Below are 17,771 nucleotides of genomic sequence, written 5' to 3' on the forward strand. Positions count from 1 at the left end.
ACAATAACATATGCTAACATATACTAATCCTTAGGGCTTGTTGGTATATCTACACATACTAAATACATTTGAATAGGATACTAAGCATAAATACCATATTTCTCTTGATGTGTTAAATAAAGTCTATTTTATTAAAGCTACATTATAGTGTTTGAATTATTTAAGAAAGACATTTCATTTAGAAGGAATCTGGTTTCATGTCCTTTTAAGAGTTACATTAGAAATACATGCTCACAATACTATATTTGGAGATCAACAATATGGAAGCCATACATGACACGATACTGAGCATTTACATTAAGACAAAATATCAGGACATAACATCTAGAATAAGTAGACATCTCATATATTTATCATATGATAAAGGTCAATGCATATTGATTATTTTATTCAAATACAAAAGCGCATCTTTAGGAATTATATATGTACAAAATTCAATACAACAGTAATTATTTAGTAAAGTCAAAATATTGATGACAAACATATTAAAAAAGATGGAGTATATTCATAGATTTGCACTTGCCTCAAAATATATTCTGCATGAAAAACATATTTGCCTTCATTCGTTTCTTTAAAGAGACAGCCATCAAAAGAGATTTTTCTGTTCTTTATCAGCTATGGTTCAACAATGTACATGATTGACACAATCCAGAATCCAATAAAGTCATGGTTTTAAACTTGTGTTCTCATTCGCAAACGTGGATTACGTGGAAAATCAAATATTGCGGGACAACGTAATTCAATCAAACGGATTTAACACCTTGGCATGTGACGTCTCAAGCAACATGGCACATCCGAGATCGCGTAAAAATGTCATCCAATCAAAGGACTCATTTAACACCTTGGCATGTGACGTCTTAAGCAACATTGCACATCCAAGATTGCGTAAAAATGTCATCCAATCAAAGGACTCATTTAACACCTTGGCATGTGACGTCTTAAGCAACATGGCATATCCAAGATCGCGTAAAAATGTCATCCAATCAAAGGACTCATTTAACACCTTGGCCTGTGATGTCTTAAAGGGCCAGTATACACACAAAAAAATTTGGGCTAATTTAATAAAACTCTTGATGAATAAAAAGTTTACAATTGACATGCATTATTTTTTTTGCTTCTAAATAGTTAAAAATGGGGAAGAAACGTGCAGTGTTTTTACTGGATATGGAGACAATCATCCTACACACTACTTAGAGAGAGAGATAGTTTTTACCTCAGTCCCTAACTAGTGTGTTTACTGACAGCCCTCCTGCTGGAGCTATCTGTGTAATGTAGTTTGCACATAACACTGCACAAAGTACAAGCATAAAAACATCTTTGAATAAATCTGAGAAAAATACTTTGTTTTGCTTCAGAAAGATGCAAAGATGAGTTTAGGGGGTTGCTCTATACAAGCTTCAGAAAGATGCAAAGACAAATTTGTGTGTGTGTATACTGGCCCTTTAAGAACCGATGTGCAGGAAGCAGCAATAAAGCCACCAAGTGTTACCAATGTCTGGCGAGTGACTTTAAATACACTGTTCCCATCAAAAAAAGAGCGCAGGGATTGCATGAGAACGGAGCGGCATAAGGGCTGGGCTCCTGGCTGGAAGGACAGGGGGGAAGGGAGAAGAGGGGGGGGGAAGGAGTTAGGTTAGAGAATAGGGAAGTAGAAGATAAGAATGAGAGGAGGGACTGAAGAGCAAGAGATAGAAGAGGGGGGTTGGAAAAGGTACATATAGGGGGAACAACAGGAAGTGGCTTCAGTACTAACCTTTTTTGTTTCAGGAGCTGCGTGTAGCTGTTGTCGAAGAAGTTGTGAAGATGCCGTCGAGAAGCAGGAAGATTCCCAAGCGTTTCCTCACAGATGATGAGACCCTCTGGAAGACGAGAGCGATCCGGGCGCAGAAGAGATTGAAGCTCCTGGAAAAGAAGCAAGAAGAGAATCAGAAGAAGCAGGAGACGGTATTACAGCAGAAGGCAGCGGTAAACCCCCCAGAGAGAGCGAGAGGACTGGATGGTAATGTGAGTATGAGAGGCAGGGCTGTGGCAGAGGAAGGGGCCAATTCCGATGTGAGTATGGGGGAATTGGTTCTGTTTAGTGGGTCAGAGCGGTCCAGCAGTCCAGAGATCCCTTTGGGCCAAGGGGGCAGTCCGGTCGCAGTGCGAGGGCGGGCAAGGGCTTACAAGGTGGGCGCAAGGCAGGGCGCAAGGCAGGACACGCAGCTGCGTAATGTGGGCCCAGATGGTGTGGGTTTCAGCAGCCGGGCGGGCGGGCAGTTGCGGGGGCGAGAGCGGGCTTATAGTGAGCGTGCAATGTCAGCAGATAGAGGCTCAAGTTCCAGACATAGGCGCGGCAGTCCCCTTCCTTCTTCCCCTTCCCCCCCCTCTTCTCCTTCTTTCTCCGGTAGTGCGCGGGATGGGCGCATGCGCACAGCAGCAGGGCGTGCGTCGCGCGATGACGTCATCGCGGGGGATTACAGGCGCAGCATAGAGGGGAATGGCAGCAGGAGCATAGTAGCAGGGGGAGCTGGGAGCGGGCGGGGGACGCGCATTAAAGAAAGTAAACAAGGCACAGCAAGCGGAGTGGATAGGAAGGCAGACAGGAAAACAGGAAGGAAGGGAGCATCAGGGAATGCTAGCCCTGCAGGCCGGGGACTCGGCGGTCCAGGCTCACAATCAGAGGAGTCAGGGGAAGAGAGGGAGGGACGAAGCAGAAGTAGGGAGGGGGTTAAAGAAAGAAAAAAATATTGTGAAGTACACAGAAAAGGGGCGAGGGACAGCAGGGCCACAAAAAGGGTCAGGTTAGAGGAGAATAGCGTAGAGCGCCCCATGATGATTAGGGATACAGAAGGCCATACATATGTGAGGGTGGAGGAGGAAAGGAGGGTTAAGGATACAGAGGATGGGGGGCGCAGCAGTGGGAGGTCAGGTCACCGGTCTTTGAAACAGGATCAAAGAAAGGGGGGGGATGGCACTAATTCAAATATGACTATGTTACAGAAGAGGGACAAGGCGGGTAAAGTAATCAGCGGAACAAGGGACAAAGAGGGCGAGGTGAGCACGGCAGCGCCGCAAGGAATGGTGGTGGAGGCAGACAAGGAGGGACAAGACGGACATCACACGCAGCAGAAGAAACACGGTAAGCAAATGTTTTATAGTGATAGTAGTGAATCTTCGTTAGATAGTTCAACTGATGATGATTTTGAGGATGATAAACGTAATGGGAGGGGGCATAGAAAAATCTTGAAAATTGTAAGAAAATTGTATGCTAAGCAAGAAAAAAATAAGGTGGTGAAGGAAGGGTACGAGGATGGGGACAGCAGTGATAATGCAGTAAATTTAGATGATGAAGTAGCAGCGACCAAGCTATTACCCCTTCCCACACATTTGAAGGCGAAGGTTGTTAGGAAAGCACAGAGAGGACGGTATGTGGATGTATTTGAAATGACTAGGGAAGCTTTAGCAGTTAAATCTAATGAAGGTAGGGCGAGAAAGGCAAGGCAAACATTCCCAGAATGGGTGAAAGGGATGGTCATATATGCAGAATGTTTTCTAACGGCCAATCCAGATAAGATGAAAGGGGTGCTGAGATACATACATTTGATAGCGGAATGCTACACCACATATGGGGGTTTTGCATGGAAGGATTACGATAGGGAATTTAGGAAAGGAAATATACAATTGGGAGGTAAAGGTAGGAAGGATTTTGGGGTAAAAATACTAGATACGTGGACGAGGTTGATGAAGGTCCCTGAAGCACAAGGTAGGCCCATAGGGCAAGGGAAAACATTCAGAACAGAGGCAAAGGAATGCTGGGCGTTTAATGACAAGAGGTGCGACAGGGGGAATTCATGTAAATATAAGCACGCATGTAGGCATTGTGGCGGAGCGCACTCAGGAGTGGATTGTAGGAAGGGTAATGCCAATAACAATAGCAAGTTTTCCTTTCGAGGGCACGGGGGCAACGGTAGCGGAGGAGGAATGGCGGGTAATGGCCAAAACGCCGCTGAGGGTAGATAGGATCATTGAGGAATTGGCAATGTACCCGCTGAAAGAGGAAAGGATTTTGTTAACAAATGGTTTGCGTGAAGGTTTTGTGGTCCCAGTTAAAACAGAAGTTAAAGGGGCTATGCAGGCGAGAAATTTAAAATCTGCAGCAGAATTTCCAGGAGTACTAGCGGAAAAATTGAGGAAGGAGGTTAAATTGGGGAGAATGGCAGGGCCATTCAAGGAGAAGCCGTGTGCTGACTTGATTGTGTCCCCCCTGGGAGTAGTTCCCAAGAAAGAGAAGGGTAAATACAGGATGATACAGCACCTGTCCTACCCCAGGGGGAATTCAGTCAACGACGCAATTGACAAGTTGGATTCTTCAGTGCAATATCAATCATTTGATAGTGCGGTAAGAATAGTGAAACAGCTTGGAAAAGGGGCGTTGATGGCAAAGATAGATGTGGAATCTGCTTTTAGGTTATTGCCTTTGAACACAGTTAGTTTTAATTTAATGGGTTGTAAGTTTGATGGTGATTATTACATAGATAAGTGTTTGCCCATGGGGTGTTCGGTTTCTTGTTCAGTTTTTGAAAAGTTTAGTTCATTTTTGCATTGGTTGTTTACAGAAAAAACAGGATGTGAGAGTATGTCTCACTACTTAGATGATTTTTTGGTGGTAGGCAGGAAAGAGACAGTGGAATGTAGAATCTGGAAGGAAGAGCTAGAGGCAATGTTCAAACAGTTGGGAGTGCCAGTAGCAACGGAAAAGTCGGAGGGGCCGGGTACGAGGCTGGTTTTCCTGGGTATCATGATAGATTCCGCAAAGGGGCAATGCGAGCTCCCTGCGGATAAGATTGAGAAGGCGAGACATATGATAAAAACGATGTTGAAAAGGAATAAGGTGACTCTTAGGGAAATGCAGAGATTGCTGGGGGTTTTGAATTTTGCGTGCCGGGTAATACCGGTGGGTAGATTATTTAAAAGAAGGTTGGAAATGGGGACAAAAGGGGCAAAGCTGCCCGAGCATATGGTGCGCGTCAATAAGGAAATGAAGGAAGACCTCAGAGTGTGGGAGGCATTTTTAGATGAATTTAATGGTATCAGGATATGGGAAGAGGCAAGGTCAGTGGAAGAATTGGAGTTGTTCACAGATGCAGCAGGCAGTGCGGGGTTTGGAGCGTATTTGCAAGGTAGATGGAGCGCGGGCGAATGGCCCGCAGATTGGAAGGAGAAAGGGTGGATAAAGAACATGACTTTGCTTGAATTGTTTCCCATTATAGTAGCGATAGAGCTGTGGGGCCATGTATTAGAGAACAAAAGAATCATCTGTTGGTCCGATAATAAGGCAGTAGTGGATGTAATGAATAATTTGTCGTCATCATCTAACCCGGTTATTAAGTATTTGAGATATTTTGTATTAAAGTGCCTTAAGCACAATATTTGTTTTAAAGCACAGCATATACCAGGGTACAGGAATATTGTAGCAGACGCACTGTCAAGGTTTAAATGGGAAATATTTAGGAAGGTGGCTCCAAGGGCGAGGAAGGAAGGTGAACCCTGCCCTGTTCTTCTTTGGCAGATTGGCAGCAAATAGACGGAATCAGGGAGATGGTAGAGAAGTCCGTGGCGCCAAAAACGTGGGCCGTATACAAGAAGTATTGGGAGCGGTGGTGCGAATTTAACAAGATTATAGGTCGCGAGGAAGAAACGGTTTTTCTAGAATGGCTATGGGTATTGAAGCAAGGGGGGGTGAAGAAAGGGCAGTTGGGCACAGTACTGGCGGGGGTGTCGTATTTTTCGCAGTTATATGGGAGAAAGGATATAACAAAGAGATTTGTTGTAAGGAAAGTATTCAAGGGGTGGAGCGTAGGAGAGAAGAAGCAAGGCGATAGAAGGGAGCCGATAACAGAGGATAGGTTGGCGGAAATGTTAGCAGTGCTCAGCAAAGTATGTTTCAATGACGATGAGGCATTGGTATTCAGGGTAGCTTTCTCTTTGGCTTTCCATGGGGCATTGCGCATAGGGGAATTGCTGGCGAAGAATAGGAAAGACGTGGGCGGTGGTGTAAGGCGAGAAGATGTGAAATGGGGCGTGCGAGCAGTGCTAGTTTTAATTCGGAAATCAAAAACAGATACGGAAGGAAAAGGGGTATGGGTGTCAATGGGGAGGACAGGTGGCGCGACTTGCCCGGTGGCAGCAGTAAGGGATTATGAGCTAACAGCAAGGGCAGAGGGCCCGCAATTTGTTAGGCATAGGGACGGATCCGGCGTCACGGGTTTTCAGTTTAGGAAGGTATTGGAAAGAACGGTAGAAAGACTGGGTTGGTCAGATGCATACTATGCGCCGCACTCATTCAGAATAGGGGCAGCAACCAGTGCGGCATCTAGAGGATGTTCAATCGAGCAGATTAAAAAAATGGGAAGGTGGAAATCAGCAGCATACAAGTCCTACATCAGGCCAAAAGGGGGGGTTTGATTGCGATTAGGGATGCGAAGTCATGGCGCCAACCGAAATGAATTTAATTCTCCATTTTTCTTTGTGATTTGTTACAGGAAGAGCACTAAGGATATGGGTGGTAGGGCATTCATACGTGTACTGGGCGCAAGTTAGGGCTGCGACATTGGCAAAAGGGACACATTTGGGATTTAGATACACCGAAGCCAGTGTTAGGTGGATAGGAAAGAGAGGAATGAGGTGGGAAGAGTTGGTAAGCACCATACAGCAGGCAAGGCAGAGATGGGGGCGCCCGGACGTAATGATAATACATTTAGGAGGGAATGATATTGGAGCATACCCTCTGAGGGAACTGGAAGAAAGTATAAAAAGCGTAATGGGGTGGTTGGCGATAACATGGCAAGGAGTAAAGATAGTATGGTCAAACATAATATCAAGGTTGGTTTGGAGGAACACTGACACGCAGAGAGCGGGCTACAGAGCAAGGAGGAAGATTAATTTGGTAGCGGCAAAAGCAGTCAGGGGGATAGGTGGATCGGTGCTGGAGCACCCATTGTTGGCGGCAAAAAGGGAAGAGATATTCAGGCACGACGGAGTTCACCTGAACGAGGCCGGTAATGACCAGTTTTTGGAGGACATCAGGAGAATGTTGGAGGAAATGATCAAGGTAAGGAAAGGTCACGGGAAAAGTTTAAATGGTGTTTGGCAGAAAGAGTATTTCTTTGTTGGCGGTGAAATCGGGATCTGGCACGTAGGCAGGGCTTGCGAGGGGCGGAGGGGATCCTGTAGCATACCCAGTCTAAGTCGTGATTCGGTGGTCTAGCTAAAGGCTGGTATATGCTGCAGGTTCGCTCCTCCCCTTCTGCTCTGCCACAGGGGGGGTTTGTGGTCCCCCCCCCCTGACACGTGGGATCCAAGTTCAGGTTATGCAAATGCTGACGCATTTTTGAGTGTTATGTTGATTAAGGGTATGTTATTACCCAGGGTATGTTATTACCCAGGGTATGTTATTACCCAGGGTATGTTATTACCCAGTGAGAAATTTTTGAATTTAAATTAAATTATTAAATGTGACCTTTCCATATTTAGCCAAACTCCTGTGTTGTGTCATTATTTCAGGTTGCCAGAATGGCAGAAGTGGTAATAGATGGTGGTGTTCAAAAAGTGGGTCAATTGGGTGTAAAGTATATGGAAGCTAAATGGAGCCTCTAAGACCTTAAAAAGAGCGCAGGGATTGCATGAGAACGGAGCGGCATAAGAGCTGGGCTCCTGGCTGGAAGGACAGGGGGGAAGGGAGAAGAGGGGGGGGGGAAGGAGTTAGGTTAGAGAATAGGGAAGTAGAAGATAAGAATGAGAGGAGGGACTGAAGAGCAAGAGATAGAAGAGGGGGGTTGGAAAAGGTACATATAGGGGGAACAACAGGAAGTGGCTTCAGTACTAACCTTTTTTGTTTCCCTCCCACCCTCCCTAGATGCAAGAGAGCAGTAAAGACAACTACGCGGAGAGGTCACAACCAGAGATATCGAGAGAAATTGGCATGGTTAGGGGCACGATGTCAGCTACTTAGTTGGATCGCAGTAAGACCGCCCGTGCCCCCTAATAAGGGGATCGAGAGAGCTGCAGCTGGAAGCTAGCGGGTGACTCGAGCGGTCTAAGCTAGCTGAAAGCGTTAAGATAAGCAAGCAGCCATATAGGAGAAAAGTTGATAAGTTGTTGCGGTGAAATCGGGATCTGGCACGTAGGCAGGGCTTGCGAGGGGCGGAGGGGATCCTGTAGCATACCCAGTCTAAGTCGTGATTCGGTGGTCTAGCTAAAGGCTGGTATATGCTGCAGGTTCGCTCCTCCCCTTCTGCTCTGCCACAGGGGGGGTTTGTGGTCCCCCCCCCCCCCGACACGTGGGATCCAAGTTCAGGTTATGCAAATGCTGACGCATTTTTGAGTGTTATGTTGATTAAGGGTATGTTATTACCCAGGGTATGTTATTACCCAGGGTATGTTATTACCCAGGGTATGTTATTACCCAGTGAGAAATTTTTGAATTTAAATTAAATTATTAAATGTGACCTTTCCATATTTAGCCAAACTCCTGTGTTGTGTCATTATTTCAGGTTGCCAGAATGGCAGAAGTGGTAATAGATGGTGGTGTTCAAAAAGTGGGTCAATTGGGTGTAAAGTATATGGAAGCTAAATGGAGCCTCTAAGACCTTAATACCGTATATTAAAGACCCTGCTCCAGACACCAGTCCTGACTGAAAGAGCATTCTCACACAGCATTTAAAGGGAAGCCAGTAAACTCACAGCTTATTCTCCTCTCTGCCTTCCCTTGTGTCTCTGCAGGAATTCCACTCCCCCTCCTCCCTCCCGGTTCAGCAGTGTTAGAGGTTCCTCCGATGTCAGGAGAACATAGTTAAATGCCGTGGTAACCGGGAGGGGGGAAGGGGGGGGTGGAATTCCTGCAGAAATACAACAGAAGGCAGATGCAGACTATGCAGAGATACAGAGAAGAGATGCAGATTTTTCTCCTCTCTGTCTTCGGTAACCGGGAGGGGGGAAGGGGGGGTGGAATTCCTGCAGAAATACAACAGAAGGCAGACGCAGACTATGCAGAGATACCGAGAAGAGATGCAGCTTTTTTCCTCTCTGTCTTCGGTTGTGTCTCTGCAGGAATTACACCCCCCTTCCAGGTTCAGCAGTGTTAGAGGTGAAGTCAAGGGAGAGGATTGTAATTGACATGTATTAGCTGCTACAGCATGGGGGCTGGCTGAATAAGGACACTAGGGAGAGAGGAAAAAAGTCTTGCTTTGTAGCTAGTGTGTCCTACGAACGTATTCTCAGGTAATGACACTTTATCATCAAATTTAGAAGCTTTAGCAGCAAAATTGCTAATACATGTCAATTACAAACTTTATCTTCTTTGAATCCTTTATTTAAATAGGCCATATTTTTTTGAGTGTATAATGTCCCTTTAAGCAACATGGCGCATCCGAGATCGCTTAAAAACATCATCCAATCAAAGGACTAATTTTACAGCTTTGCATGTCAATAAGAAACCTATTTATATTTTAAAAACTAGTATGTGCTATATTGTTATCTATGAAGCGTGTTTGTTTCATGTAATGCACAGCTTCACATAATGTCACGCTAGATAATGTAATACTGTGATATATGAAATATAATCAATTGTTGGTAATAAGTATATATTTCATTAGAATAGGAGGATTCAGAACTATTTAGGAAGCAGCAGGGTTTAAATGGACATGAAACCCACATTTTATGTTACACGATCATGTAGGAGATTGTAATTATAACTACCTTTCAAATTTTGCCGCGGACCTGAATACGTTCTCTAAATTTAACAAAAAAGCTGTCAAAAAGCCGTGCACCAAGTACGGGGTGATGAGCAGCGGACTGTTGTTAACTAAACAGTCATCGATCTTGCTGCTATTCGGCTTTTTCACAGTTTTATTTGTATACTGTCACTAAACACTGCCACTATACAAAACTGTTTAACCCCTATCCCGACGCTCCCGGACCCTGCCGCAACTAAATAAAGTTATTAACCCCTAAACCTCCGCTCTCGGAGCCCACCGCAACTCTAATAAACTTATTAACCCCTATCCCGCCGCTCCCAGACCCTACCGCCACCTACATTATGTTCTTAACCCATAATCTGCCGCCCCCACACCACTGCCACCTACATTATGTTATTAACCCCTATCCCGCCGCTCACGGAGGCCACCGCAACAAAATAAAGTTATTAACCCCTAAACCGCCAGCCCCCCACATCGCCATAAACTAAATTAACCTATTAACCCCTAAACCTAACAAACTGCTAACTTTATATTAAATATTAACTAATCCCTATCTTATAATAAATTTAAACTTAACTTTAGATATACATTAAACTATATTAAACTATTAATTAACCTACCCTAACTGTTATATTAAATTACATTAAACTAATAATTAACCTACCCTGACTATTATATTAAAATTACATTAAACTATATTAAACTAATAATTAACCTACCCTAACTATTATACTAAAATTACATTAAGCTATATTAAACTAATAATTAATCTACCCTAACTATTATACTACAATTACATTAAACTATATTAAACTAATAATTAATCTACCCTAACTATTATACTACAATTACATTAAACTATAAATTACTAAGTTACAAAAAACTAACAACTAAGTTACAAAAAATATCAAATATTAATATTAAAGAGAATCAATAATAATTGAAATATATTAATCATCTAAAATATGTGCATTACACACAGTGATTTATTTTGTTAGACTACTAAAATAAAATATAAGTGAAATTGGAATACATATGCTGTTAACATTCAAATAATAGTCGGTTTTAAACATATTATGGCCTCTATTTACCAGTGCGGATCAGGTCCGCCAGACCTCGCTGAATAGGGAGAGCAATACGCTCTCCATATTCAGCATTGCACCAGCAGCTCACAAGAGCTGCTGGTGCAACGCCGCCCCCTGCAGACTCGCAGCCAATGGGCCGCCAGCAGGGAGGTGTCAATCAACCCGATCGTACTCAATCGGGTTGAATTCCGGCGAAGTCTGTCCGCCTGCTCAGAGCAGCCAGACAGGTTATGGAGCAGCGGTCTTTATGACCGCTGCTTCACAACAGCTGTTTCTGGCAAGCCAACACAGGGCATCAAGCTACATTCGGAGCTTGATAGATAGGCCCCTCTATGTCTATGTTGATGTAAAAAATAAATAAATACATTAGAAATGCATATCCATAAATTAAAAATTGTGGTCAGCATCACTTAAAGGGACATGAAATACAAACAATTAAGTTCAGGATTCAGGATACTATTTCCATCAACTTCATAATTTACATCGATTATCTCATTAGTTTAATAATCTTGGGATAATTTGTTAAAGGTGCATCAATTCACTAATGGTTTCTAAATGAACACATGGATGAGCCAACAACAACCAATATATATATGCAATCAAAAATCATCATCTAGAACCTAGGTTCTCTGCCACTCATGATCTTGCAAAGATAAACCTTTCAGCAAAGTATATCAAGAAAATTAAGCAAATTAAATAATAGATGTAAATATGGAATTTATTTCAAATTGTATTATATATCTGAATCATGAAAGACCATTTTTTTGTTTTAATGTCCCTTTAAGGATTAACCACATAAAATATATATTTTTAAATAAATGACATAAAGATGAAAAATAAAATATTAATGACTTTTTTATTATGATATCATAAAACATATAGAAATAAGATAACTTTAAAAAAATCATATTGATGAATCAGCCCCATTGGAGCCATCTGACAAGGTGACATAGTGCATCACAGTCCTTGGAGAGAGTTGACAAGGGCAAACAAAGGCCAACACAGCCCCATTGGAGCCATCTGACAAGGTGACATAGTGCATCACAGTCCTTGGAGAGAGTTGACAAGGGCAAACAAAGGCCAACACAGCCCCATTGGAGCCATCTGACAAGGTGACATAGTGCATCTCAGTCCTTGGAGGGAGTTGACAAGGGCAAACAAAGGCCAACACAGCCCCATTGGAGCCATCTGACAAGGTGACATAGTGCATCTCAGTCCTTGGAGGGAGTTGACAAGGGCAAACAAAGGCCAACACAGCCCCATTGGAGCCATCTGACAAGGTGACATAGTGCATCACAGTCCTTGGAGGGAGTTGACAAGGGCAAACAAAGGCCAACACAGCCCCATTGGAGCCATCTGACAAGGTGACATAGTGCATCTCTGTCCTTGGAGGGAGTTGACAAGGGCAAACAAAGGCCAACACAGCCCCATTGGAGCCATCTGACAAGGTGACATAGTGCATCACAGTCCTTGGAGGAAGCTATCTGACAAGGTGACATAGTGCAACAGGCACAACAATATAAACAAAAAATGGCCAAATGGCAACATATTAAGAACTAACAAACACAACATGTGGATGGAGGATTTATTCGTTCTCCTCGGGCAATCTCCGGTTCCTCCACTTATGGGGCATCAGCATCACCTTCATCGTCCTGTGCATTTCCATCTGCGGCTTCATGCATTGACTCTAACCGCATTATGCGTTGTAGAGTCAAGCGATAAAGCCGCAGCTGGAGATGCATGGTCTCATGTATCCTTCTGAGCAACTTACTGCTACTTATTATGCATGGTCTGCTCAATACGCGCTAGAGCCTCTAGCGTTAACCATGCTGAGTCACAACCTAAACCAAAATAAATAATACAAATTAATAATAATTACAGAACATAATAAAAAGAGAACAAAGAGAAATTATAATAATTAAAATACAAATCATTATTATAATTAAATATGCTATATAGAAGATTTACACATTAAATATGTTCTTCAGAGATAAACCATTAAGCTATTAAGACAAATCAAAACCCAATCAATCTTGAAAAATAGATTTATTTGGTTTATGACACACTGTAAAAAGGGCAGTGATACCAAATAAAAAATATTGTCATATATACATAATAGATATCCAACATGTAGGCAATATCATTTAGATATTAGAAAATGTGGATGTTGATTTCAAAAAATGAAGATCGGAAACATTTACATTAATCAAATAAAAAAAAGTTTTATCAAAAACATTTTCAAATAACATTAAATTTATGTATAATTCCATCAGTATAATGTCCCTTTAATAAAGTATGTTATAATGTTGATTTGTAATGATCCTTACATCAGTGGCTGGGAAGGACAATCTGACACCCAGAACAATGAAGGTGGGGACTGTGGTAAAAGTCTTGATTGGGAGGGATGGAGCGAGGTGGGGGACAGGGTTGCCGCTGCAGTGGAGCATGCGCAGCTGGGGAATCAGGGGCCTGGGGAGTTGGTGGCTGAGCAGGTGGGGGAGATCTAAGGGTGGCCAAATGGGGAGAGTGGTGAGTGGGGGCAAGGAAACATTTTTTGGGAGGGACAGGAGTAAGAATGGGAAGGGCAGGTTCTGGCTGGGGAGGGGTGGGAGGGACTTCTGACTGGGGAGGGGCTTCTGGCTGGTGAGGGTGGGAGGCTGATGCCCAGAAGTGGAAGGTCCATCTGAAATATAGAAGAAAAAAAAATATATATATATATACATATATGATATGAAAATATATTATTCTCTTGAAAGAAATCAAGATTCAACATTATTTAAAGTCTGGATTATTGTTCTCATGAAATATTTAGACAAAGTCACAATAATGACTATGTTTTAAGTTATTGATTGATTTGAATCAAATATAATTCATAAGAAGATTTATTTGATCCTTTAAACTCTGAATGTTCACTGTTATTTTTAATGTAACATTTCATAAGTACATTACAAATCATATTTTTCTAAGTCAACATTATGTGCTAATATTTATGATTTTATAATATATTTATCTTTTGGATAATATTTTGGTATGCATGTATGCATTTGAGATTGAAATGCAATAGAGTTCTTTTAGACACATGCCCGTGGATTGATTTTTGAAAATCCAACAATTGAATAATATGGGAGTGTGTAATATGATCAAATTCAAATGGACACTCCACCTAGCCTTTAAAACCAGGTAAACACTGATTTACATATATATTTCGGTGATTGCCTTTGTAATCTTAAATGGACTAATTTGAAGCTTGATGCTTCAATCAATTAATATTCAGAATATATACACAGTAGATACTACCGTTCATATTAAATATTAAGAATATAATCTTCTCTATCTGATATTACATTTTCTGAGTCTTTTTTTGTGAATCTCTCTTTTACATTAGGATTAAATGTATGTCATCCCAATATTAATAGTCACATTCTGAAATGCATGCTTTATATTTGAGGAATATTAATGTTTGTTTGATTGAAATGGACAGTCTACACATAAATCTTTTAAAATTCCATTTACATATCATTAGTGATGTCGTGAATAGTTCGCCGGCGAATAGTTTGCGGCGAACATAGCTTGTTCGCCGCGGCTGGCGAACATATGCAATGTTCGGTCCGCCCCCTATTCGTCATCATTGAGTAAACTTTGACCCTGTACCTCACAGTCAGCAGACACATTCCAGCCAATCAGCAGCAGACCCTCCCTCCCAGACCCTCCCACCTCCTGGACAGCATCCATTTTAGATTCATTCGGAAGCTGCATTCTTAGTGAGAGGAGGGACAGTGTAGCTGCTGATTTAATAGGGAAATCGATAGCTAGGCTAGTGTATTCAGTGTCCACTACAGTCCTAAAGGACTCATCTGGTCTCTGCTGTAAGGACAGCACCCCAAAAAGCCCTTTTCAGGGCTAGAACATCAGTCTGCTTTTTTTTTTTTTCCCTGTGTAATCTAATTGCAGTTGCCTGCCTGCCAGCGTGTACTGTGCCCACTTGCCCAGTGCCACCACTCATATCTGGTGTAACAGTAGTGTACATTTAAAAAAACAACACTTTTTTGACTGTGAAATAATAGCAGTCAGTTTCCTTCACACGTGTGCGTTTCAGGGCCTGCCAGGGCACAGTGTCACACCAGTGCAAATCATATCTGGTCTAACAGTAGTGTACATTTAACCCCTTAACAACCGAGGACGTGCAGGGTACGTCCTCTAAAAAAAGTCCCTTAACAACCAAGGACGTACCCTGCACGTCCTCGGTCTGGAAAGATGCTGGAAGCGATCCTGATCACTTCCAGCTGCTTTCCGGTTATTGCAGGATGCCTCTATATCGAGGCATCCTGCAATAACAAATTTTATCCCTTTGGTGCAGAGAGAGCCACTCGGTGGCCCTCTCTGCACCGGACATCGATGGCAGCATTCGTTGGTGGGTGGGAGCTGAAGTGGGAGGCGGGTGGGCGGCCATCGATGAGGTCTAAGTGAGAGAGAGGGCGGGATCGCCGGGGGCGCGTGCGCGTGCACGGGAGGAGGCGGGCGGGCGCGTGCACTGGGAGGGAGAGGGTGGGAACCGCTACACTACAGAAAAATTGTTTTTGAAAGTGGGAGAAAGGGGGGGGGGTAAATATATATATAAAAAATGAATCTAAGGGATCTGGGAGCGGGTGGGAGATTGGTCTTGGGGGGGGAAGCTACACTACAGAAAAACGGGAAAAAAAATAAAAATAAACATTTTATTTGCAAACTGGGTACTGGCAGACAGCTGCCAGTACCCAAGATGGTCCCCAATAAGGCACAGGGGGGATCAGGGAGGTTGGGGGCTAAGGGGGGATCCTAAACAACAGCATATGTAAATATGCTTAAAAAAGATTTTTTTTAAAAAAAGATTTAAAAAAAAAAAATAACTTTTTTTTTTAGTACTGGCAGACTTTCTGATCTCTACACTAAAGCTACACTAAAGCTAAAATTAACCCTGCAAGCTCCCTACAAGCTACCTAATTAACCCCTTCACTGCTGAGCATAATTCACGTGTTGTGCGCAGTGGCATTTAGCAGCCTTCTAATTACCAAAAAGCAACACCAAAGCCATATATGTTTGCTATTTCTGAACAAAGGGGATCCCAGAGAAGCATTTTCAACCATTTGTGCCATAATTGCACAAGCTGTTTGTAAATAATTTCAGTGAGAAACCTAAAGTTTGTGAAAAAGTTGACTATTTTTTTTAATTTGATCGCATTTGGCGGTGAAATGGTGGCATGAAATATACCAAAAAGGGCCAAGATCAATACTTGGGGTTGTCTACTACACTACACTAAAGTTAAAATTAACCCTACAAGCTCCCTAATTAACCCCTGCACTGCTGAGCATAATACACGTGTGGTGCGCAGCGGCATTTAGCGCCCTTCTAATTACCAAAAAGCAACGCCAAAGCCATATATGTCTGCTATTTCTGAACAAAGGGGATCCCAGAGAAACATTTACATTTGTGCCATAATTGCATAAAATGTTTGTAAATGATTTCAGTGAGAAACCTAAAATTTGGAAAAATGTAAAGTTTTTTTTTTATTTGATCGCATTTGGCGGTGAAATGGTGGCATGAAATATACCAAAATGGGCCTAGAGCAATACTTTGGGTTGTCTACTACACTACACTAAAGCTAAAACTACCCCAAAAAGCTCCCTACATGCTCCCTAATTAACCCCTTCACTGCTGGGCATAATACACGTGTGGTGCTGTCAGGTGTCTGTCAAGGTCTTTATAATTACCTGTAAAGAGAAGTATAAATTTACACTGTGAATCCAACTGTAGATTAAGCTTGTAACTTAGGGTAACATAAAGTATCACATAGTAGAATATTATGTTTGTGGAAGGATTGTTGTCTTAGGATAGACTTCAATATAAATGATACTGGGAATCATTTAGTAAGGCAACAATTCTACCATTACTGTTAGGTAAGCTTAATATAATAATAACCTATAGCCAAGAGGAGGCAACATATTTGGCAGGTTATATAATATTAAAGAACCTAGTGATAAGATAAATAGTAGGTATACGGAGTAATAACTACTGTTAAATCTTAAGACAACAATAAAATATATGATCGTAAGTTACTTAGGTGGATCGATATAATATATAATATCTTTAAGTAACAATACCAGAGAAGCGTCCTGATACACAAACTGTATCTGTAGAGTCTGTATAGTGAACCAGAGGAGCAGCAGAGAGTAACCGGAGAATCAGCTGAGATGGCGTGTGACGTCACCGCAAGGTTCCGGCTTTCTATACAGTCGCAGTCAGCTGGAGACAGACTGCGTGAGTTACAGATGACAGAGCTCTCAATAAGCAATGTTAACTAAGCTGATAAGACTTAGTGAAATATAGGTTTCAGTAGCAATACTTGACAGGTGGAGACAGAGGTCTCAGGCTTGTAACAAGGACTCCTAAGAACAAAAATTACTAAGCAAAGATTCAAATGTGGGTGGGGGTTATATACAGACGGTAGTTTGATATCAGGTATCCTTAAAGGTATGAATGAACATGACAGGTGCGCAGTGGCATTTAGCGACTCTCTAATTACCAAAAAGCAATGCCAAAGCCATATCCCAGAGAAAAATTTACAACCAATTATGCCATAATTGCACAAGCTGCTTGTAAATAATTTCAGTGAGAAACCTAAAGTTTGTGAAAAAATTTGTGAAAAAGTGAACAATTTTTTTTATTTGATCGCATTTGGTGGTGAAATGGTGGCATGAAATATACCAAAATGGGCCTAAATCAATACTTTGGGATGTCTTCTAAAAAAAATATATACATGTCAATGGATATTCAGGGATTCCTGACAGATATCAGTGTTCAAATGTAACTAGCGCTAATTTTGAAAAAAAGTGGTTTGGAAATAGCAAAGTGCTACTTGTATTTATGGCCCTATAACTTGCAAAAAAAAAGCAAAGAAGATGTAAACATTGGG

The 17,771-nt window shown here is 42.2% G+C and overlaps 1 protein-coding gene across 1 annotated transcript; it reads left to right on the forward strand.

Annotated features, from left to right (window-relative positions):
- The first annotated feature begins 1,680 nt into the window (after positions 1 to 1,680).
- LOC128639960 (uncharacterized) lies at positions 1,681 to 8,224 on the forward strand. Its single transcript, XM_053692238.1, has 4 exons — positions 1,681 to 2,004; positions 2,983 to 3,121; positions 6,525 to 7,093; positions 7,898 to 8,224. The coding sequence occupies exons 1-4, from the start codon at positions 1,804 to 1,806 to the stop codon at positions 7,991 to 7,993; spliced, it is 1,005 nt and encodes a 334-aa protein (XP_053548213.1). The 5' UTR covers positions 1,681 to 1,803; the 3' UTR covers positions 7,994 to 8,224.
- The last annotated feature ends 9,547 nt before the right edge of the window (positions 8,225 to 17,771 follow it).

This window comes from Bombina bombina, chromosome 9 (genome assembly GCF_027579735.1).
Source record: "Bombina bombina isolate aBomBom1 chromosome 9, aBomBom1.pri, whole genome shotgun sequence".
NCBI lineage: Eukaryota > Metazoa > Chordata > Amphibia > Anura > Bombinatoridae > Bombina > Bombina bombina.

Excerpts from the sequence above, each read along its gene's own strand:
- LOC128639960 (XM_053692238.1), top strand. The coding sequence starts at position 1,804 with ATGCCGTCGAGAAGCAGGAAGATTCCCAAGCGTTTCCTCACAGATGAT. Across the intron at positions 2,005-2,982 it reads CGAGAGGACTGGATGGTAAT|AAGAGGGACAAGGCGGGTAA; the intron begins GTGAGTATGAGA and ends ACTATGTTACAG. Across the intron at positions 7,094-7,897 it reads TGTTGGAGGAAATGATCAAG|ATGCAAGAGAGCAGTAAAGA; the intron begins GTAAGGAAAGGT and ends CACCCTCCCTAG.